The following is a 21,941-nucleotide window of genomic DNA, read 5'->3' as shown; positions in this document are numbered from 1 at the left end:
AATACCGTGTAACGTTAAGGCAGAACTGTACCCACTTTGTAGGTGGGGGGACCAAAGCTAAAGAGAGATGTGCTCATTTTAACCAGCAGCTCTGTGCCAGGCTCCGGGCTGGGTCTGGAGAGACAAGAACCCCACAGACTTATCAGTTAATGTAATTTCAGGCAATTTAGTAAGTGCAGTGATAGAGATCGGAACAGGATGGTCTAAGTGACCAGAGCTTGCAGAAAGCCAAACATTCTCCGTTGGCCGCACGTCGGCCTGTGACCGAGCTACGAGTTCGGTAAGGGACAGGCTCGTCCGCGTCATGATGCGGTTGGCACACCCGGTCCGTCGCTGAGAGGAGACACAGTGGGAGGAAGACAGTGGGAGGAAGTGGCTGGGGGTGAGGCGTCCCGCACCGTCCCCACCGCGAGACCCACAGCCACTCACTTCCCCTCCCTGAGCCTCATTACTAAAATGGGCAGGTTGGCTCCCAAGACGGCCGGGTGCCCTGCCAGCCTTCACACGCCCCGCTTCTGTACTGGGGCCAGACACAGCGGACTGACTGACGGGCTGGGAGTCCAGGGAGAACCTGGCCCCACCCTGCGTGGCTCACCGGCTGCTTCTGTCAGCCTCGTGGGCACCATCACCATCACCATCAAAAAGCAAAAGCCTAAAGAGGTGCACAGTGACCCAGGGGCCTCCACTTGGCAAGAAGCTTTCCAGCGTGGCTTCTGGGGGGTCCTCAAAACCCCCACCTGGAGGACAGGCCTTTTGCTCGATGTTACAATCTAAGAGACGGATGAGAGCAAACTCAGGAGCAAGGACTGTGGAGAGAGAACAGGTAAAAGCTTATCACCAGAGACAGTCTGAAGGCAGAGGGACTTTGACCTTCAGTCGGAAGGAAGAGGGACGGCGGCTCCTGCCTTCAGAGGCATCTCAAGGGTGTCATGGGCAGGAGGCACCTGACAGGCTCCCTTCAGTGGGCAGGAAGACGAAGTCAGCTCCAGGGAGAGTTTGATTTCACAGTCACACTGCCCGGCCCCGGGCACACATGCGTTCAGTGACCTCCCGGCCACCAGAGTGGCCAATGCCATTTGCACAAGAGGGGCGCTGGACCCACCGGTGCCCCCCAGGGGCGGCCGGGGCCCATCTGACGCTGCCCTCACATGCTCGTCCCGGCTCCTCTCTTGCAGGATGGCCAAGAACTCGCGCACGAGCCTCGCCAGAGCCTCCAATGAAAACTACACGTTCTGCTGGCGGGTGTTCTGTGCCTGGGATTACCTCATCGGAAACCCGGAGGCCGCCGAGAGCAAAACGGCCGCCATCGTAAACAGCATCAGGGTGAGTGGGGGGGCGCGGGGGGCGCCGAGGGCGGTCAGGGGTCCTCCGACCTCGCCCACAGCCTTGACCGCGGAGCCCCTGGGCCTCCGCGAGAGTCCGAGTCCTCCTCGACGAGGGGACCGGCCCCGTGCACCCACAGTCCCATGGAATACAGAACGGGGCATTGAAAAACTCTTTATTTTAATTTTCTAAATTTCATCCCCCGAAAATTTCAGTTGGTGCATTGCTGGTAATTTGCATAAGGGACTGCCACCATATTGCAGGTAATTTGTGAGTGAAAAAATACAAGCGTGTTGGCGACGTGAGCTTTAGCGGTAGCTCAGGAGAGGAAGCAGTTAGAAGCTCGCAGGGACTCGGGTCTACTGAGCAACCCGACAGCTCAATGCTGCCCCTTTCGGGAAACATCATTAGATCATTTCATTTATTAAATAGCATGCTCTGCCCCCTCGTCTCGCCAAGCCCCCATGTGCATTTATTTTAATTTAATTATTTTTTAATGTTTATTCATTTTTGAGAGAGAGAGAGACAGCGTGCAAGCAGGGGAGGGGCAGAGAGAGGGGAGACACAGAATCCGATGCAAGCTCCAGGCTCCGAGCTGTGAGCACAGAGCCCGACGCGGGGCTCGAACTCATGAACAGCGAGGTCCAGACCTGAGCCAAAGTTGGGCAATTAACCAACCGAGCCACCCAGGCGCCCCTCCGTTTTTATCTAATTATTATACAAAGCACTGATGTCAACAACGTCTCACAGAGTGGTTCCAGATACTGACTCATCATTTCTTATCATGAAATAATTCTGAAGACTTATGATTAATGGTAACGCTAAGCTTCTAACTGAATGTGTCTTTCCTTAAAGGAGGCCATCCTGGAAGAACAGGAGAAGGAGAAAAGTAAAAACCCGTACGTATGGAGACTCCCCATGCTTCATTCGTTGAAATGCTACTTTAATTTGGCACAAAAATGATCCAACTATCTATATCTTATTTTCACACATCGTCAGGTAGCTCTTCTTCGTTTTTAAAAATATTTTTAAGTTTATTTATTTGTTTTGAGACAGAGAGAGAGAGAGAGAGAGAGCAGGTGAGGACCAAAGAGAGAAGGGAGAGAGAATCCCAAGCAGGTTCCCTACGGTCAGCATGGAGCCCGATGCGGGGCTCGAACTCACAAACTGCAAGGTCATGGGCTGAGCTGAAACCGAGAATTGGACATCTGACTGACTGAGCAGTCCAGACGCCCCTCTTCTTTCTTCTTAAAATCCGTCTTCCTAGTAATGTGACACGTGGGAAGCCTGTAATCTAATCGGTCAGTAGTCAAGAGTGGCTCCTTGCTCCTTAGATCAGGCCACAGGGTGAGAGTTCTTTTACTTAGATAATAAAGGAGGTATTTTTAGCACCAATTTCTAGCTTGCTAAATTAAGCAAAGAGTACTTTATTCTTTTTCATGGTTATTTATTTTTGAGAGAAAGAAAGAGATGGAGCGTGAGCGGGGGAGGGGCAGAGGGAGAGGGAGACAGAATCGGAAGCAGGCTCCAGGCTCCGAGCGGCCGGCACAGAGCCCGACGCGGGGCCCGAACCCACAAACCGCGACATCACGACCTGAGCGGAAGTCGGACACCCAACCGACTGCGCCACCCAGGTCCCCGAGCAACAAAGCCCAGAAGTCACAAGACGCAAATAGTATCCAATTCTTGTCGACAAGCCTTCCAAGGTGATGGCTCAGATCTGAACTTCTCTGGGATTTGAGGGCTCTCTGGGTGAGGTGAGGCCCTTTAGCCAGAGAGTTGACACGGAAGGGCCAATCCCCCAAGGGACAGTGACCTGTCCTCACGGGACAACTCTCTGACATCCTCCCTGGGTCTTTAGCCCCTGGATTCGTTTCCGTGATGCAGAAAGCCTGTCGGAGCCATGCCGTGGACGTGGGGAGGTGCGCAAGCCCACGCAAGCCCCTGAGGAAGCAGGTGGGAAGGATTCCCCACAGGGAGGCAGGGGAGGGGCGCCTACTCTCCCTTCGTCCTTAGCTGCCACGACCCGGGACGGTCCCCTGGCCCTTCCGGGCCTCCACTTCCTCCCCTGTGAAACGAGAATGGGGCTCCATAGAAGCTTCTCAGAGGGCAGAGAGCACCCACCCATCACAGCCACCCCCCGGGCACAAAACATGCCGACCACTTTGGGGCCCACCCCGATTCCCTGAGTTAGACCGTCTGGACGTGGGCCACCACGATCCACATTCTTACCAGGTGATTTTGCTGTCCCCCCACATTTAAAAACTGCAGCGTCTGACTGCAAGATAACGCACGACCCATCACGATAAGCAAATACATCAGCAGCAAGAATAGCCTGTTCCCCAAGTCTCTTCCACAAGCGACTCCTGAATCCTCCCGCGGCTGCCAAAGCCTGGGGAGAATAGGCCCGCGATAGGCCTCCTGAGATATCCAGGATATTATCACAGGACGCGGAAGGATTGGGTAGAGACGGGGGAAGTGAACCTTTGACTGGCGACCCCAGCCTGTGCCCGTCACGTGCACTGTTGGGCGCAGTCAGCACAGGGACCAACAGGTTGCCCCTCCCCCCACCCAATGACCATAGCGTGGCCTGGGCGCCCTGGTTGGCCCCCACCCAGGACGGCAGCGTGGTCTGGGCACAGGAGCAGGTGAGAAAGCACAGGACGCTATGAACGGACCTCACCCTCTCTCAGATCCTCCATCGGCAGTGTTCTGACTCTTCATCTAAAGTTCTGCACAGAAAGACAAGGTGACGTTCATCAGATCATTTGGGGGTGAGCTTCCCCCTTGTACAGATGATGAAGGGCCACCACTGATGTGGAGGGGGTGTCGCGACCAGCCCGAGGTCACCCGGAGGGTGGAATTACGCTTTACAGAGAGGCTGGTACACCTCTTCTGTGCCCTTCACGTCCTCCTTGGCCACGCCTCTTCCTCCAGCACCTGCTGCGGGGCAGGGCCGTGGGGGCGCCACAGCTGTGCGCACACGGCCCCTCGCACCCCTCACCCCTCACCCCTCACTGGTACCCGCTGCTCAGTGCCCCCCCCACAGCCCCTCTGAGGTTGCGGTGTGGGGCACCCACTGAACCCCGGCCAGCGTGCGTGCACGGGAATCTGACAGGCTAGGGGCAACGCCGGGGGGTTCACTCTCGGGGAGCCACCCTTGACCAGCAGGGAGGAAAGCGATGACAGAGGCTTCCCTACTTCTCGCCGGGCAGACCGTCCTGAGACACAGCTCGCAAGCCCCTCAGAAGGCCCTGCCGTTGCCGCGAGCTGTGGCCAAGTCTGTCACGTACCCTCCTCTGGCTGCTCTTTCTCCCGTCTCCCCCGTAGACCTCCTGGGATCACATCCCGAGTAAAGTACTTGCAAACAGGCCTTTGCCTGATGCTCTGTTTGCAGGGAAACGCAGGCTAAGTCTGGCCCCAAAGTTGGAAGAAGACGCCTTCAAAATAAGCCAGTTGGTTGGGGCGCCTGGGGGGCTCAGTCGGTCGAGCGTCCGACTTCGGCTCAGGTCACGATCTCACAGTTCGTGGGTTCGAGCCCCGCGTCGGGCTCTGTGCTGACAGCTCGGAGCCTGGAGCCTGTTTCGGATTCTGTGTCTTCCTTTCTCTGCCTCTTCCCCTCTCATGCTTGGTCCCTCTCTCTCTGTCTCAAAAACAAATAAACACTAAAAAAAATTTTTTTTTAATAAAAAGATAAAAAATATATAGAGAGGCAGTTGGAATCAGTGAGTTTGCCCCCAGAGTTAGCAAGGAAAGAGCAAACCCCTGTTCCATTCCTCGTTCATCATCTAGAAAAGAGCTACGATGTGTTTATACGCGCTGGGCCCGTTCCAGGAGCTGAGAATACCACGGCGAGGAAGAGTAAACCATTTCAGAGTATATGTTCTCGAGGGAAAGACAGCTGATCACCTACCGCATGGACCTGTGCACAGTGTCAGATTCGCAAGACTCGGCTCGAGTCCCCCTGAGGGCAGTGGGGTGGGCTTAGAAGTCCTCGTTGATCCCTTAGGAGAGGAGGAGTTTGGGGGTGGGTAGGGAGAGCACCGATGCTTCAGGGCAGAGGGTTCACACGACAAGAGATGGGTCCCGTCGTTCACGCGGCGCCCGGAGCGCGGCCCAGCGTCCCGTCCTCACGCCCGCCTCTCCCCGCAGGGCAGTGACCGTGTGCCTGAGGGTTATTGCCAACATCCTGGTGCTTCTGTCGCTCGCCGGGAGCATCTACCTCATCTACTTCGTGGTGGACCGGTCCCAGAAGCTGGAACAGTCAAAGAAGGAACTGACGCTCTGGGAGAAGAACGAGGTACTCACCGCCTTCCCCGCACGCGCCCTCCAGGAGAGACGCCAGAGCAGCCTGCCCTCCCCTTCCTGGCTGTTGCTTAGGCAGGTGGGCTGGAAATATCCCCCCGGACAACCTAGTCCCCCTGTCCGAGAACACCGACTGCACGGGCTCTGAGCCACAGGGGCCACACCAAGACCTGGAGGGATGGTTTGGTTGGTCGCTGTCGGGAACGGTTCCGATTCAACGTCACCTTCAAGCGTTCGTTTCCTTCTTCGCCTTTGGGTCTCGAGGACTATGGTTTGCTGCTGTCTCGTGGTGGTTCTTCGCACACACACGTTTCCAGACACGGACATCCCCTGCAGACTCGCTTTAATGACCAAATCGCAGTCCGTGGCACCTGTCAGAGCTGACCACACGCCAGCTCTTAAACACTTAGGTTGTTTCTATATGTCTTTTTTTTTTTTAACGTTTATTTATTTTTGAAAGAGAGAGAGAGAGAGAGCACAATTAAACGTTTATTTATTTTTGAAAGAGAGAGAGAGAGAGAGAGAGCATGAATGGGGGAGAGGCAGAGAGAGAGAGAGGGAGACACAGAATCGGAAGCAGGCTCCAGGCGCTGAGCTGTCAGCACGGAGCCCGACGCGGGGCTCGAACCCACCAACCGTGAGATCGTGACCTGAGCGGAAGTCGGCCGCTTAATGGATGGACCGGCCAGGCGCCCCCTCCGTATTTCTAAATTAACAAACAGGGATTTCTAAATCCCAAACCAGGCTTGTTTGCTAAAAGGTCTCTTCTCTTGGTCGAGGTGAATATTCCCATGACGGAAGCAGCCGAGAGAAACGTTACGATCACTCTCCTAATTCTTAGTATCTGTTGTGAGGCCGCTGCCTCCCAAGCCCCGTTGGCTTTTCCCGCCAAGGTCTAAAAGGCAGCTGCGGAGACCGTCCCGCCGACTGCTGTTGTAGAAACGAGCGTCATCCTTGGAATTTGCGGAGCAAAGTGCGTAGGGGAGAGGCCGTTCTCAGGTTTTCCTCAAGCGACCCTCGTTGCTCAGAACCTGAGACGGCATCAGGTCAGGTTTTCTCAGGCCTCTTATTTCATGCCAGGTAAGTGGGTTACCTGTGTTTGCAGATAGACCAGGTTTTTAAAGGCATATTCAGATATGGCATCTTTCCTTAGCTCACACCGCCCGGGTACCAGCTAAACGTCCTTCAGAAAGGCAGATAAACAGGACCCAGGCGTGACCCTCGAGATATTTACTCTTCCGTGTGCAGAAAGCGTATCCGATCACCTGTGGGCACCCCCCTTTCCTGTGTGTAATAGTTGGGTCGCCTCCACCCGCCACCCAAGTGACCAGCAGGGCAATTGGGAGACGTGGCGGGACTGCTCACAAATCCCCGGTGGCAAACGTCAGCATCTTGGATTAAAGCCGGCTCCTAAAAGGAATAAAGGCCTCGACGGTGGCAGGGGCCTCTCCGAAACATCGAATCGGCAGGGATCTGGGGGAGGGTTTCCGCATGGGAACCGCACAGCCCTCCGGGTGCCCAGCGGCCGCACGGAAGGCCAGGAGGCCAGCGGGAGGCACGCGAGTCCGGGCCAGGGGGGACTGGGGGCTCACGGCCGGCTGGCGCTCTCTCTCGGCAGGTGAGTGTGGTCGTCTCCCTGGTCACCATGCTGGCGCCATCAGCCTTCGACCTCATCGCCGCCCTGGAGATGTACCACCCGCGGACCACGCTGCGTTTTCAGCTGGCAAGGTACGGGAGCCCCGTGGGAAATGCCACGCGGGGGGACCCGCGTCCCTCAAGAGCCCAGCTTGTTCGCTGCCCTGAAAGCTTAGCACAGAACTTCCCCGGGGGTGCCTCTCAAGGAAAGCAGGATGCGCAGGAGAGAAAGGGGGAAGGAGCAGGGAAAGGAGGCCGGGAGAGAGGGGTGGAGAGGGCGGTGCGAGGCTGGTGGCTGGACACGACGGCTGGGGGTGCTGGAGGCCCGAGGCGTGGCAGCTGCTGGGTCTGAAGGGGTGTCCCCATGGGGGCAGGGCACCCACATCCGTTTCTAGTGCTGGCTTCGCCCCGTCTCCCTGAAAACTCCACGGCCCCCAGAGGGCAGTCCCCTCGTCCATGCGGTAGACCAGGAGCGGGGACTGTTGGCCGAGCGGGGCCGGGGAGGCGCCACACAGCCCCGCCTCACATCTGCGTCTGCGTCATCTCTTGTGCCGTTCGGTGACATTCTGCTGAACCAGTCATCCGCCAGCTTCGGGCAAGATTGCTCTCGTTCAGGAGTGGGAAACATTGTCCCGAAAGACCAGAGGGTGAACGGTTTGGGTCTTTCAGGATAGGTCTCTGTGGCTTCTGCTCAGCCCCGAGGTTGTTACATCAGGACAGTGGCCAGGGGCCATTTGCAAAGGAGCAGGTGGGTGTGGCCGTGTCCCTCACAACTTGACTGACAATAATAGGTGAGGCTAGGATTTGGCCTGAGGGCTGTTTGCCTCTCCCTAAAACCCAACTGTCATCTCAAAGGCAGAAAAACACTACTAGAAAGATCGAGGGGTCTCACTGTGGTTTCGATCTGTATCTCCCTGATGATGAGTGATGTGGAGCATCTTTTCATGGCTCTGTGGACCGTCTGGATGTCTTCTTTGGAGAAGTGTCTGTTCATGTCTTTTGCCCGTTTCTTCACTGGATCATTTGTTTCTTGGGTGTTGATTTTGGTAAGTCCCTTATAGATTTTGGATACTAACCCTGTGTCCAATATGTTATTTGTAAGTATCTTCTCCTATCTCGGTTGGCTTTTAGTTTTGTTGTTTCCTTGGCTGTGCAGAAGCTTTTATATCTTTTTTTTTTTCAACGTTTATTTATTTTGGGGACAGAGCATGAACGGGGGAGGGGCAGAGAGGGAGACACAGAATCAGAAACAGGCTCCAGGCTCCGAGCCATCAGCCCGGAGCCCGACGCGGGGCTCGAACTCACGGACCGCGAGATCATGACCTGGATGAAGTCGGACGCTTAACCGACTGAGCCCCCCAGGCGCCCCAGAAGCCTTTTATTCTGATGACGTCCCACTAGTCCATTTGTGCGCTTATCTCCCTTTCCCCCGGAGATTGTCTAGTAAGAGGTTGCTGCGGCCCGTTTTCTCCTGTAGGATTTTGATGGTGTCCTGTCTCACATTTAGGTCTTTCACCCACTTTGAATTTGGTTTCGTGTATGGTATATATAACAGAATACTACTCAGCGATCAAAAAGGAGGAAATCTTGCCATTTGCAACAACGTGGATAGAACTAGAGGGTATTACGCTAAGCAAACTAAGTCACTCACGTGTGGAATTCGAGAAACATAGCAGATGAACATAGGGGAAGGGACGAAAAGTCAGATAAAAACAGAGAGGGGGTTAAAAACCGTAAGAGACTCTTAAATACAGAGAACAAACTGAGGGTCACTGGAGAGGGGTAGGGGGGATGGGCTAGATGGGGGATGGGCATTAAGGAGGGCATCTGTTGGGATGAGCGCTGGGTATTGTATATGTTAGCTAACTGGAATTAAATAAGAAAGAAAGAAGGAAAGAAAGAAACAGAAAGAAAGGGAAAGAAAGAAAGAAAGAAAGAAAGGGAAAGAAAGAAAGAAAGAAAGAGAAAGAAAGAAAGAAAAGAAAAAAGAAAGAAAGAAAAGAAGGAAAGAAAGAAAAAGAAGAGGAAGGAAGGAAGGAAAGAAGGAAGGAAGGAAGGAAGGAAGAACAAAAGAAAGAAAGAGCCGGCAAGGGGTCTGCAGAAACCTCCCCACCCAGGGTGGCTCCGGGATGAGATTCCAAACCGGCCCAAACCCGGTCCTCCTCCTGTGCCCAGCCCCGATCTTGACCTGAAAGAGAAGTGTCTGCCTCAGCTCTGTCTCCACCAGCAAGCATTGGGGAGGATCAATTCTATTACTGCGTTGGGTCTAACAGCAATCGTATTATACAGATCGGTCTCGTTATTCACGGTCAAAACTAGAGAAACAGAGTCATCAAGAGACTCGCCCGAGACAAATTAGGGCTAATTCTGGTCATAAGAGCAAGACATATTGTTTTAGTCCCATTAACTCACCACAGCAGATCATGTCACCTTTTGTCCAGGGCCCGGGGAGGCCCAGAGCAAAGGGGGACCAGGAAAGCACGTGTTAATCCTCTGTTCTCCTGTCGGGCAGCACTTCCGAGCATATTCGGAGGGTCCTGCCCTGTGCAGGTGCCCCAAATGCAGAGACAAACGGGTTCTGGCTGGGTGCACCGGGAGTCGAGGGAGAGCCAGGGCTCCTCTGTGCAGGGAGTCGAGGGGGGATCCAGGGCTCCTCTGTGCAGGGAGTGGAGGGGCCAGCCAGGACCGGCGGCAGTGATGCCCCAGAACCCCCTGCTGGCTCCCACCCACGTGTCTGAACTGCACCTGTGAACAACGGGGCCTTGGGGACCGAGGGGCGACGCCAAGCATCAGCTTGGAGTCTGGTCCTTGGGATAAAGCCGTTTCTCTTCTTCATGCACCTGTACCGGTTTCGTGACCCCCTAAGTGCCAGTCAGGGTCCCCGGGAGGAGCCGGTGAACCCGTCGCTCGCCTGCCTGGCCTCGTTGTCCCCGACACGCGTCTGCCAAGGCTCAGGCCGTGTGCTGGGAGATCCCAGGGCATGTTTGCCCGGCCGGGAGCGCGTCTCTGATCGGTAGCCGGCTGACCCCCCCACTCACAGCTGCCCAGAGTCCCCGAGCGGCTGGCGGCCTGACCCACGTGTGGGAAGCAGACCCCGCGGCACTCAGGTGGTGTTCCGCCTCTGGAGAACTCTGGACCTGAGCCGCTCACTGGGCCCCGTGTTGCAATCCACTTGTCCCTTCAGCGCGCGCCTGACCGGTTGGGAGGCTCGAATGAGATCCTGCCTGGAAAATCACCTTACGAACCAGGAATGGGGACACAAGGACGCGTAATTTACACGACCCTCCGGAGCCCCACCTCCTCAGCTCACACGCTTCCTGCGACACTAGCGGCTTTAGTATGCTGCCCCCGGGACGGGGCCTGAAGGGGTCTCCAGGCCCCATCCAGACCGGCTGAAATTTTTATTTTTACCGCTCTGGAACTTTTATTTCCACCCCCCCCCCATACGATTCTGAAGGGAACCGCGTGGGGCAGCCACCGTCTCGGGGTGACCGTGAGATTCGCTCCCAAGTGGGGCACGTCCAGAACCTCGGGCTTGCGTGTGGGGCTCTCTCTCCAGGCGGGCGTGTGTTTTCAGGGTCCTCGTGCTGTACCTGGGGAACCTCTACAGCCTGATCATCGCTCTCCTGGACAAAGTTAACAGCATGAGCGCTGAGGTGAGTGCCGTCCTCGGCAGAGGCCCCCGTCCCATCCTCGCTGCCACGCCTGCACGCGCACATGCACACACACACGAGCACACACACACGCATGCATGCCCACTTGTGCACACACGCACACGCACGCACGTGCATGCCTGCACGCACACACACAAACACACGCGCACACACACACGCATGCATGCCCACTTGTGCACACACGCACATACCAACACACGCATGCCTGCACGCACACATACAAACACACGCACACATGCACACACGTGCAGCACATACACGTGCACATGCATACACACGTATAAACATGCATGTACGTGCACACACATGTACACACGCGTACATCCATACACATGCACACATGCACACACATGGGTGTGCGCGCACACAAACACATGCACACACGTGCAGCACACATACACATGCATGTGCGTGCACACAGATATACACGTGCACGCACGCACACATACACATGCATACACGTACTCACACATGTGCGCACGTGTACACACACGCACACACACGCACACCCACCGGGGCCATCACCCTTGCAGACATTGTCACTGCTTACTCTTGCCCTCCATTCGTCTCGTTCACCACTCAACTCAGCTGTGGCCTTCTCAAGGTAAAGAGAGCAGAATTAGCCCTGTTTCCAAGCTAAAGAAACTGAGGCCGGGGGCGCCTGGGTGGCGCAGTCGGTGAAGCGTCCGACTTCAGCCAGGTCACGATCTCGCGGTCCGTGAGTTCGAGCCCCGCGTAGGGCTCTGGGCTGACGGCTCAGAGCCTGGAGCCTGTTTCCGATTCTGTGTCTCCCTCTCTCTCTGCCCCTCCCCCGTTCATGCTCTGTCTCTCTCTGTCCCAAAAATAAATAAACGTTGAAATAAAAATTAAAAAAAAAAAAAAAAAAAAAAAAGAAACTGAGGCCGGAGCTTATGGCTGGCGAGTGACCCAGCCGGGAGAGGGGAGCGGGGGCGTCTCGACTCCGCTCCCTTGCCCGGGGTGCCCCGCCTCTGTGAGCTCCATCCATCGGGACGAGGCGGGCATCTGCGGCGACAGCGGACCATCCCGGGAAGGGAGGCTGGCCGTGAGACTCACTGAGGCGCTGGGGAGAACACGAGCATGCGTGGGGACAGTTCAGAGGGGGCCCCCCTCCCGGCCCCGCCCAGGGCAGCTCCGGCGCCCCTTGTAAGCCCGCGGCACCAGTGAGGCGCCCCACGTGGTGGGGGAGGGGGGAGGGGGCCTCGGCCGGCGCCACCTTCCGAAGGCTCCCACGGGCAGAAGCGGCCGTGGCACCACACGGACGGGGCCCTTACTCGCGATGCGCCCGCACATCGCCCTGGAGCGTCCTCGTCAGCCTCAGCCTGCTCCTCTGTAACACGGGGTGACAACTGTCCCGACGTGCTCGCGGGGGTGAGAAGATGCGCCGGGTGTTAACCTGGACGGTGTCTGGAGGCCGGGGATGAAGGGGCCAACCACCCAGCTAGAGAGAGAGAGTGGACAGATAGACGGAGACGGACAGGGAGACAGGCACAGTGAGAAAGAGAGAGGCGGAGGGAGATTATTCCCAAGCAGCGCTGTTCTGGGTGTCTACGATTCTTATTTACAAACACGCAGCAATCTTTTTTGCTTCCTTCCGTCGCCCCCGCAGGAAGCTGCCACCAGCAGTAACGCGAGCCACTGGACGGGGTCTACTGTCTTCTTTGCCGCCAGTGCGGCCCCTGAAGGGGAGAAATGGGCCACGCGTGGGCCCGGGACCGGGCTCGGGAGAAGTGGAATGTGGACCCCAGAGGAGGCTGGCCTGCCGACCCCCACCTTGCCCCTCGCGGGGGTCAATAAGACCGCCATCTACACCCAGAGTCTTCAAGACCAGTGCTGGGAGACATACGTCGGCCAGGTGGCTCCCTCGGTCCCTCGTAAAGCCCCTCCACAGCCATTCATCACTTCGTTCTGAAGGGTCACTACCTCTGTTTTATAGGAAAGGAAACTCAGGCTCAGTGAGCGTTTCCGATTTTCTCCGATTCGATGGTAACAATCAGCACAAAGACCCGTGCAGTGTTGGCTACGTGCCGGCCCCGTGTTAAGCGCTTAGTCCTCATGAGACCCTATCGTGACCCTCCTTGTAGACACACGCAGGGAAACTGAGACTCCAGGGGTGAAGGTACTTGCCCGTGGACACAGACAGTAAAGAGCAGAAGGAAGGCCTGAACCCGGGCATCCGCTCCAGGCTCGGCCTCCCCGTACGGGATCTCATGCAGAGAATCTCAGCAACCCCCCCACACCCCCCAGGTTATTGTCTGTCCTGTGAACTTGAATCACTGGCCCCAAGTGGTCTCCAGTGCCTCAGAACCACAGACCTCAGGTTCTGTCCTGGTTTCGTGTCAGGTTGGACTCAGATACCAAAATTCAAATTCAGATGAACAAATATTCGTTGAACGCCCATTAGGCACCAGACGCGAAGACGCCACGGTGGGGGGGTGGGGGTGGCGTGGGGACTGGCAGAGGTTGGGAGCCCTGCAGGAGGAGGTGGCCCCAAGGACCCCCTGTGTTCCAGGAGATGCTGAAGCTTTCCATCATCGACATGCTCTTCACCGTGGCCAGCATTCTGCTCATCGACTTCTTCCGAGGACTTTTCGTCCGGTACCTGAGCGACTACTGGTGCTGGGACCTGGAAAGCAAGTTTGTAAGTGAGATGCTGGGTCCACGGGGAAGCTCCTATGGCTGCACCCTCCTCTCCTGATGTGGCTGAAACGGGAGGGAAGAGGGGAGGGTGCACAGGGCTGACTTGCCTTCTCGTTCTCAGCCGTACTGTTTCCTGGGGTGGCCACGCAGACCGCGATCTCTCTCTGTCTGTAACACCAAAGAACCCTTTGCACGTGGCTATCGTGAACTGGTTCGCACAAGGAACTTTGGAACCGTTTATTTATTTTTTTAACATTTATTTATTATCTTTGAGAGAGAGAGAGACAGAGACAGAGCGTGAGCAGGGGAGGGGCAGAGAGAGAGGGAGGCACAGAATCTGAAGCAGGCTCCAGGCTCCGAGCTGCCAGCACAGAGCCCGACGCGGGGCTCGAACTCACGGACCGTGAGATCATGACCTGAGCCGGAGTTGGATGCTTAACCCACTGAGCCACCCAGGCACCCCTGGAACCGTTTTTTTAATGTGAAAGTTCCTTTTCTCTTGTAGCCTGAATACGGGGAATTCAAAATAGCAGAGAACGTGTTACATTTAGTCTACAACCAAGGAATGATTTGGTAAGTACCAAAGCTCCTTCTTACCTTTGTGTACCTCTCATCCAGGCTAAGATTTTTTTTTTAAAGTTTATTTATTTATTTTGAGAGAGGGAGCATGAGCGGGGGAGGGGGGCAGGGAGAAAGAGACAGAGACAGAATCCCAAGCAGGCTCCGTGCCGTCAGTGCTGAGCCCGACGCGGGCCTCCAATTCACAAACCATGAGACCATGACCTGAGCCGAAATCAAGAGTCAGACGCTTAACTAACTGAGCCCCCCAGACGCCCCCGGACTAAGATTTTGCCTTACTGGGTCTGGACGGGACACGATTGTTAACAGTCATAAGAATTAAAAGCGACATAAACAGTTCCTAACTAGACCATCTTGCAAGTGTAGTTAATTTTACTATGGCTTTTTAGCAATGGCTTTCTAAGCATTTTGCAGAAAGGAACGAGAAAAGAAATAGTCTGTATTTAGGCCACTATTAGTCACAGCCCCCCCCCAAATATATATATATATATATATATATATATATATATATATATATCTGCACAGGAACCATTAGAATAAGCTGCTGGGAGGTTGGGGGACGGGTGGGAACACAGTCTGCTGAGCCCCCAGGAGTTCCAGGGAGTGGCTGTGTCACAGCTGGGTCCAGGCCCGCCCTCAGCCCCCCACTGTCCCTCCCATGTGCCTCCATATTTTCATGGAGACACTGAGCCCAGAGCATGGCCATCGTCCAGACGGAGAGACCCATCCTGGGATGAAATCCATTCACGCGGGGCAACTCCTGGCCAAGGCAATCTTTTTCCTAAAGACACCGAAGACGCAAAGGGACCCCCACATACGCGCGTGTCTGTGGGAGCACGGCGGGGAGCTCCCCGAGTCAAGCCTCCGCCTCTGGCTTTGCCTGTCGGACCACACGCAGTGCTGTCTGTTCAAATACAGGCAAGGAAAAGAAGTTTCCATCCTTCTTTTCGGAGGCTCCGTGCATTCAGAAAACACAATCTCTCTCCCTAATCATTCAGTAAAAGGCATGAGGCACAGAGAAGCATCGAGTAACATTTCTCAAAGTCTGTACCCTTTTGCACAGTTTTCACAAATGCAGTATTTAAGGCCACACCCAACGCTTATTTAATATTTTGCTCAGCATCAGGCACTTTTATAAGTACAGTAATCTCGCATCGTGGCAAGAAGGGTGAGTGCAGTTCATAAGATAGTTTGAGAGGGAGGCCACTTTCATAGACTTTTTGTGACATTATCTTCTAATGGTTCTGTTTTACTGGGAGTTCTTGTTAATCTCGTAGTGCCGACCTTGCAGGTTAAACTTCATCACCTGGGGCGGGGGGGGGGGGGGGGGGGGGGGGATGTGTAGAAAAACCCGGTGTATGCGGGGTTCAGCACTGTCCCCCAGCGCGGGGGTCTTGGAACAGAGCCCTGCAGACCAGGAGGGGACTGCCGTATGGGCAATTTTGTCAAAGCGAGAAAGCAAAGATTCTCTTGGGATTTCTATTCGCGACAAGAGGTACTAAGGCGGGTCTCTCGGGAAAGCGGGGTGGCCCGAGGCCGACTGTCAGGTGTTGGGGCGAACGTGTGTGTCCCCCGCCGCACGAGGAGGCAGACACAAGCGCCAAGCACACCCGCGCGGCAGCGGCACGTCACAGGGTCACTCCTCGCCCACGGGGGTGATCGGCCGTGTCCGCGAGCCGGGCGGCCCGGCTCCCGGTCCCTCCGGGGTGTCTCCGGTTCTTTAGGCATCGCGGGGACGCCCCAGGCGTCCGAAGCGGCACAGCTCACCGCCTCCCCTGTGCTGCAGGATGGGGGCCTTCTTCTCCCCGTGCCTCCCGGCCTTCAACGTGCTCAAGCTGATCGGGCTCATGTACCTGAGGAGCTGGGCCGTGCTCACCTGCAACGTGCCCCACCAGCAGGTGTTCCGAGCCTCCAGGTGAGTGGGAACCTCGGCCGCTGCGCACGGAGGGCTCGTCGGGCCTCCCGCCCCCGGGGCCACGTGTCGCGAGGGGTGTCCCCGCGGCCGCCTGGCCCTGGCCCGTCCGCCCTCTGGTCGCACGTCCCCTGAAGCCCCCGCCCGTGCCCCGCCCTCAGATCGACTCCGCTTCACTCCTCCCCAGCTCCTCACATGTGTTTTGAAACGCCTTCCTGGTCTAAGAACCATCTAGAAAAGGCACAAGGCGTAAGCGTGCACGAACCGGAGGCGAGTAGGGAACCGGCACCCAGATCAAGAAGCAGACCCAGAGTCATACCCGGAAGCCCCCCTTGCACTCAATTCCCCTTGTTACCGAGTCCTAAGGGTGCCGCGTTTCCCGGTTTCTCGCTTTGTGTACCGTCAGCCCTGTGCTCGTGCGGTGCTTCCTAAGGAGAGCACCCCAGGGCCTTTATCCCTGCTCCTGTCGGTGGGCGCGTGGGGTGTTCCCCATGCTGCTAGGAACAGCACTGCCTTCAACAGTCCCGAGAGCGTCCTTTTAAACTTTTTAAAAAATGTTTCTTTGTTTTGAGAGAGAGCGAGCGAGCAGGGGAGGGTCAGAGAGAGAGGGAGAGCGAGTCTCGAGCAGGCCCCGTGCAGCCGCACAGAACCTGATGTGAGCAGAACCCACGAACCTTGAGATCATGACCTGAGCAGAAACCAAGAGTCAGACGCTTAACTGACTGAGCCACTCCTGTGCCCCGCGAGCATCTTTTGTTTTTAATTTTTAAAATATTTATTTATTTTTGGAAGAGAGACAGAGACAGAGTGCAGGCAGGGGAAAGGCAGAGAGAGAGAGGGAGACACAGAGTCCGAAGCAGGCGCCAGGCTCCGAGCTGTCAGCACAGAGCCCGACGCGGGGCTCGAACCCACAAACCGTGAGATCACGACCTGAGCCGAAGTCGGAGGCTCAACCCCGCCCCAATGCCCCGGGAGCCTCCTGCAGGAGGAGGATTTTTCTGTCTAAAGAGTCAGGGCCTCGGTGTGGGTGTCGGTTTGGGCATATCATCGTGTCAACTGTCACAGAAGGGACTCGGCAGGCGGCACGCGGTTTCTTCGCAGATCCAACAACTTCTACCTGGCGATGCTCCTGTTCATGCTGTTTCTGTGCATGCTGCCCACCGTCTTTGCTATTGCTCGGTACAAGCCGTCTCTGAACTGCGGGCCCTTCAGGTAAGTTACTTCGGGTCTGTCTCCTCTGCCCTGAGCGACTGAGCTCTAGGGGAAGGGCCCCTGCCTTGAAGGGAATTCTCTTCCCGGCCGACGGAACAGGTCAACAGCAGAGAAGGGTCTCGAACCCACAGCCTGGGAGTCCAGGACCGGCGAGCGCCCTTTCCCTGACGGCAGGCTGGGAAAGCATCTCCGTGCTCTTCTGGAAAAGATAGCGCCCATCAAAACAGTACAGCCTGCTGTGCGACAGAGGAGGTCACCTGGGCGCTCGTCCCTTCCAGAGCTCAGGAAGCCGTTATCAAACGCTAACCCACATCCCTTTTGATTCTGCGTTACTTCTCTAACTGCATCAGGGTAGCAGGGCCCAGAGCTCTCTGCCTAGCTTTCCCTTCGGGTCGGTTTCAAAACTATCGGGGACATTTACTGTCCTTAAAACGCACACGCACACACGGTGATCGCTGACTCCACCTTCAAATCTCCCATCAGTCGACAAGTCCTACAAAAGCTTAGGAATGTTGCATGTCTTACACTTCGGGGTATCTACCCTCCCTTGGCACCTGACTCCGAGGACGGGGCTCCGGCCATACGGCTGTTGCTTGACGGTCCGTAGAGTCCTCCTGCCAAAAGCAACGCCATGTGGGGTTCTGTCTTCCTCGCAGCGGACAAGAGAAGATGTACGACGTCGTGTCGGAGACCATCGAGGAGGACTTCCCCGCGTGGTTCGGCTCCATGGTGGGGTACGTCAGCAGCCCCGTGGTCATCCTGCCGGCCACACTGCTGCTGTTGTGAGTACCACACGCGACGCACACACCCCCCTCCCCGCCAGGCTTGGGGGACTTCTGCACCCGCCAGGCTTGGGGGACTTCTGCACCCGCCAGGCTTGGGGGACTTCTGCAGCCCTGGCCACCGAGAGAGCGCTGCTCTCCAATAACCAAATAAAAGCCACGAGTTCATTGCAAAGTCCCGCGTAGAGCTTGATGACCCAGGCGGGAGTCGCGGAGGGAGGGACGGCGGGCTTCGTTCCACGAGGCCGCTGCGATGGGGCCGAATGCCGCTATCGTCGTCTTGTCGGACAGACGCTGAAATCATCCCGCACCAGCCTGGCCGCGAGCGCGCCCCGGGCGGCCGGCAGCGGGAGGCGAGGGGGGCTCACGCGTGGCCTGTGTTCTTCCGTCCCAGCATGGTCATCTATTACCTTCAGAGCATCGCAAGATCCTTAAAGCTCAGCAACCAGCAGCTCAGAATGCAAATCCAAAACGTAAGCACCGCCTCGTCTCTACCGTCGTGACTGCGTGTCGGCCGCGGGGCAGCTCTCGCCCGCAAGGGACTACCGGTGAGGTCACGTTTCCGGATTCCGAGGACTCTTGGCCACCTCCGGGGCACAAGGCCACGCCTCCCCCAGGCTCCAGCAGAGTTCTTTCTAAGAAATCCCAGGGACGGCTCCCATTGGCCCAGGAACTAGCCGACTCCCCCAGCCCCCCCCCCCCCCCCCACCGCGGCCTTGCTGATGCCCTGAGTGCGTCAGCGCCCTCTTGTGGCTGCCCCAGGGACTCAGGGTGCAGGGCTCTTCTGTGGGCCGCGACCCACTCAGAGGAAGGAGAAAGGGCCCCTTTCCCGTTCCGTGTCAACTTGCACATCTGAGCCCACGCACCCTGGACCCAAAGACGCACCTTTTTCCTGACTCTCAGGCTCTGGTGTCGTCACCCCCTCACCCAACTGGGACTTAGCTCTCAGGACGGTCAGAAGGAGACTAACAGGTCCAGCGTGGGCACGGTGTCCCCTCTCTGCACACCACCCCGGCCAGGACGGGGTGAGGCAAGGGAGGCACGGGCCCTCGGGCTCCCGCTGACCCTGCCCCACGCAGCCGAGAGTGGGCGGTGCCTCCCTACGATTCCACTCCTGGCTGCCTCCTCGCCCCACCCCAGTCCCAGAGCCCCACGCAAAAAACATCCGCCTTTTTCAGCTTTGAAAAACATAACTCCTGTGAGTATCGGCTCAGGCAAAGAAACAGTTCCGTGAACAATCATAAGAAACGGATGTAGAGCTACAGAAGGCGTTTTGGGGAAACATACATGTCCCATGCTGATCTGTATTTTCTCATCTGTGTCTCAGGTTGACCATATTGGCAGAATCGACACCCGGTCTGTCGAACAGCTGGCCCTAAAAATAAAACCTGCTGGGTAAAACTTCAGCTCTGGGGTGTCGGCGTTTATTCATTTAAGCAAGGCCCGAGTCCCTGAGTACGCTGTCCCCAAGTGATAGCAGTCGTAGGCTCTTGGCCCGAGGCGTGAGCCGTCACGCGTGAACTCCCCCCCTCCCCCAGAATAGTGTTCATTACTTCTTCCTGCTAAAACCAAAACAAACATGCTTATTATTTGCATTTTAGGCCAGATCTGAAGACAAGAAAAAGGTTGCCCAAATGGTAGAGGGTAAGTAGAAACAAAAATGCCTTCTGCCTCAGTTGGGGCGGGGGGGGGGGGGCATTTAAAAATACAGCAGTTCGGGGGCACCTGGGTGGCTGAGTCAGTTGAGCGTCCAACTTTGGCTCAGGTCGTGATCTCACGGTTTGTGGGTTCTGGGCTCTGTGCTGACCACTTGGAGCCTGGAGCCTGCTTCCGATTCTGTGTCTCCCTCTCTCTCTGCCCCTCCCCTGCTCGCACTCTGCCTCCTGCTGTCTCAAAAATAAACAAACATTAAAAACAATGTTTGAAATACAGCCGTTTAAGGTGTGCTACCAATACAAATGCCTGATAAACTGTGGTTTTCACAATGAACTAGGCACAATAAAATAGGGCTATAAATATTGGTTTAAACTCAGAATTTTTCCGTCATACCCAGGCCTGTGAATAGCACCGAAACATGTCTGAAATCAGAAGGAGAGTTTGAGTCGGGAGAGAAAAAGCAGCAGAGAAATCTGGAGCAAACCCATACGGACGCCCTTGTCTTGTTAACTTTTCTGTACTTCTCGATGGCCATTTCCTCCTTGCGAGACCCCCCCTCCCCACGTCGGTGCCCCAGGTGCAGCCTTCTGAGGGCACCTCGTCCCACTCCCGCAGGGCAATGCCAGCTGGGCCTGGCCTTCTCTCCCCAAATTCTCCAGGGGCCCCGACAAACTTGTTCCCGCCCAGGCTCCCCCTCCTGCAGAGAGCTGGTGTGGCCAGAAGGAAGGAGGTGGGCCCCCGGGGCCCCCCGTCTGCCCCCGGGGCCATGAAGAGACCACGGAGGGATCACCCTGCAGTGCTGAAACGGCACAGGCCACGTTCTCCTGCAGAAAATGAATGAGATTGAGACCCTAAAAGGCTCCGCGGGCCGGCTCTGTGTCTGCTGTGCTGCAGAGCTAATTAGATCCGGCCCCCTTGTGGGGGTGTGGGGGGTTGGGGGCGCTGAGGAAGAGCCAGGAGGCCCAAGGGTTAGCCTTGCCCCTCCCGCTTTTCAGAAAGCACCCTATGTATGAAAGTCCGCTACAGAAAGAGACTGAAGCTCACACGATCAAACCCCACTGAAAGTCAAGGACTACTTGCCAACGGGACATAATTTAGTTCGGGTGGTCCTTAAAACCGAGGGCCTCGGGAGCTCTCTCGGGAGGGCAGTGGCTTTGTCACATGGCCCTCTTTCAGCTCCAGGCTACGTCTTCTTCCAGAATGCTCTGTGAACTGCTTCCAAAAGCTCATAATTGTTGTATAAGCTTTATGATATGCATTGTGTAGGTAAACGACCAGAGCCCCAAAGCTGGGCAATGAGCCGCTTTGCCTCTGGGGGCCTCACATGATGCATCTATAAAGCCTCGGGGTTCATGGGAGTCCACACTCCCTCCCAGCTCCCCGTGAGGATATGATCGGGGTTACGGAACGTTGGCTGCCCGCGGGATAGGTGTGTCCCCAGGCACACAATGGTTTCCACACCCAGCAGCTGGAGGTCCTGACGTTCCTGCAGCTAAACCAGCCCGGACGGGTCACCCCTGCCTTCTCACGTCCCACCCTCTTCCCGCAGCCCGAATCCAAACCCAAGACGAAAGCAGCAAGAGGCTTCCCAAGGACAGCGACCTCGGCAGCCAGCTGTCCTCAGCTCACTCGGGGACACCCCAGAGCAACGGCGCCGTGGTCAATTGGGACTCATGCAGCAGTGAGAGTGGCAGGGTAGAGGCCGCTGCCCAGCACACACCCCCGAGTCCCCAGCCAGGCCCCCGCAGCCCCAGCTCGCCTCTTCCCGGCACGTCCAAACCCAGGCCGGGGCAGGATGCGAACAGGTGAGCTTATCTGCAGACCAGCTGGAAACCTCCCTCCGTGACCGTGACACCTGCCGGTGATGGCCAGGGCGGTGAAGTGCAGGTTGAAGAACCTAGGGATCTGAGGGCCTCAGCAGTTTCAGGAGGCCAGGCCGTCGAATTCCAGCTCTGCCAGACGGCCACGGGGCCAGCTGGTACTGAGAAGAAATGGGGGGACAAAGTGGGTCAAACAGGACACATTCTTCCCCCTCCGCCTTTTGCCGGATCACCTGTAAGCAAACATTCCTGCCAACCTAGGGTAGGTGTTTCTACAGCCTCAGGGGAAAAAAATGCCTTTTATAATTGTTGGTTCTTTTATTTTTTTAACTCCACACTGGCCACATTATTGGCAAGATCTTTTATATTTCAGTTCCGGGCTGGC

The 21,941-nt window shown here is 56.4% G+C and overlaps 1 protein-coding gene across 1 annotated transcript in view; it reads left to right on the top strand.

The window, feature by feature from the left end:
* The window catches only part of TMC3 (transmembrane channel like 3), a 41,776-nt gene that overhangs the window by 16,409 nt on the left and 3,426 nt on the right, over nucleotides 1–21,941 (top strand). The window contains exons 8-21 of the mRNA XM_043554616.1: nucleotides 1,176–1,323; nucleotides 2,179–2,222; nucleotides 5,476–5,623; nucleotides 7,247–7,356; nucleotides 10,841–10,919; nucleotides 12,565–12,810; nucleotides 13,468–13,596; nucleotides 14,101–14,168; nucleotides 15,961–16,089; nucleotides 17,188–17,298; nucleotides 17,955–18,080; nucleotides 18,475–18,553; nucleotides 19,682–19,724; nucleotides 21,286–21,541. Of these exons, the coding sequence (XP_043410551.1) occupies nucleotides 1,176–1,323; nucleotides 2,179–2,222; nucleotides 5,476–5,623; nucleotides 7,247–7,356; nucleotides 10,841–10,919; nucleotides 12,565–12,810; nucleotides 13,468–13,596; nucleotides 14,101–14,168; nucleotides 15,961–16,089; nucleotides 17,188–17,298; nucleotides 17,955–18,080; nucleotides 18,475–18,553; nucleotides 19,682–19,724; nucleotides 21,286–21,541 (1,716 nt within the window). The remainder of the gene's footprint in view (nucleotides 1–1,175; nucleotides 1,324–2,178; nucleotides 2,223–5,475; nucleotides 5,624–7,246; nucleotides 7,357–10,840; nucleotides 10,920–12,564; nucleotides 12,811–13,467; nucleotides 13,597–14,100; nucleotides 14,169–15,960; nucleotides 16,090–17,187; nucleotides 17,299–17,954; nucleotides 18,081–18,474; nucleotides 18,554–19,681; nucleotides 19,725–21,285; nucleotides 21,542–21,941) is intronic.

Source organism: Prionailurus bengalensis, chromosome B3, assembly GCF_016509475.1.
Source record: "Prionailurus bengalensis isolate Pbe53 chromosome B3, Fcat_Pben_1.1_paternal_pri, whole genome shotgun sequence".
Taxonomy (NCBI): Eukaryota; Metazoa; Chordata; class Mammalia; order Carnivora; family Felidae; genus Prionailurus; species Prionailurus bengalensis.
This window is presented reverse-complemented; position numbering and strand designations above follow the sequence as displayed.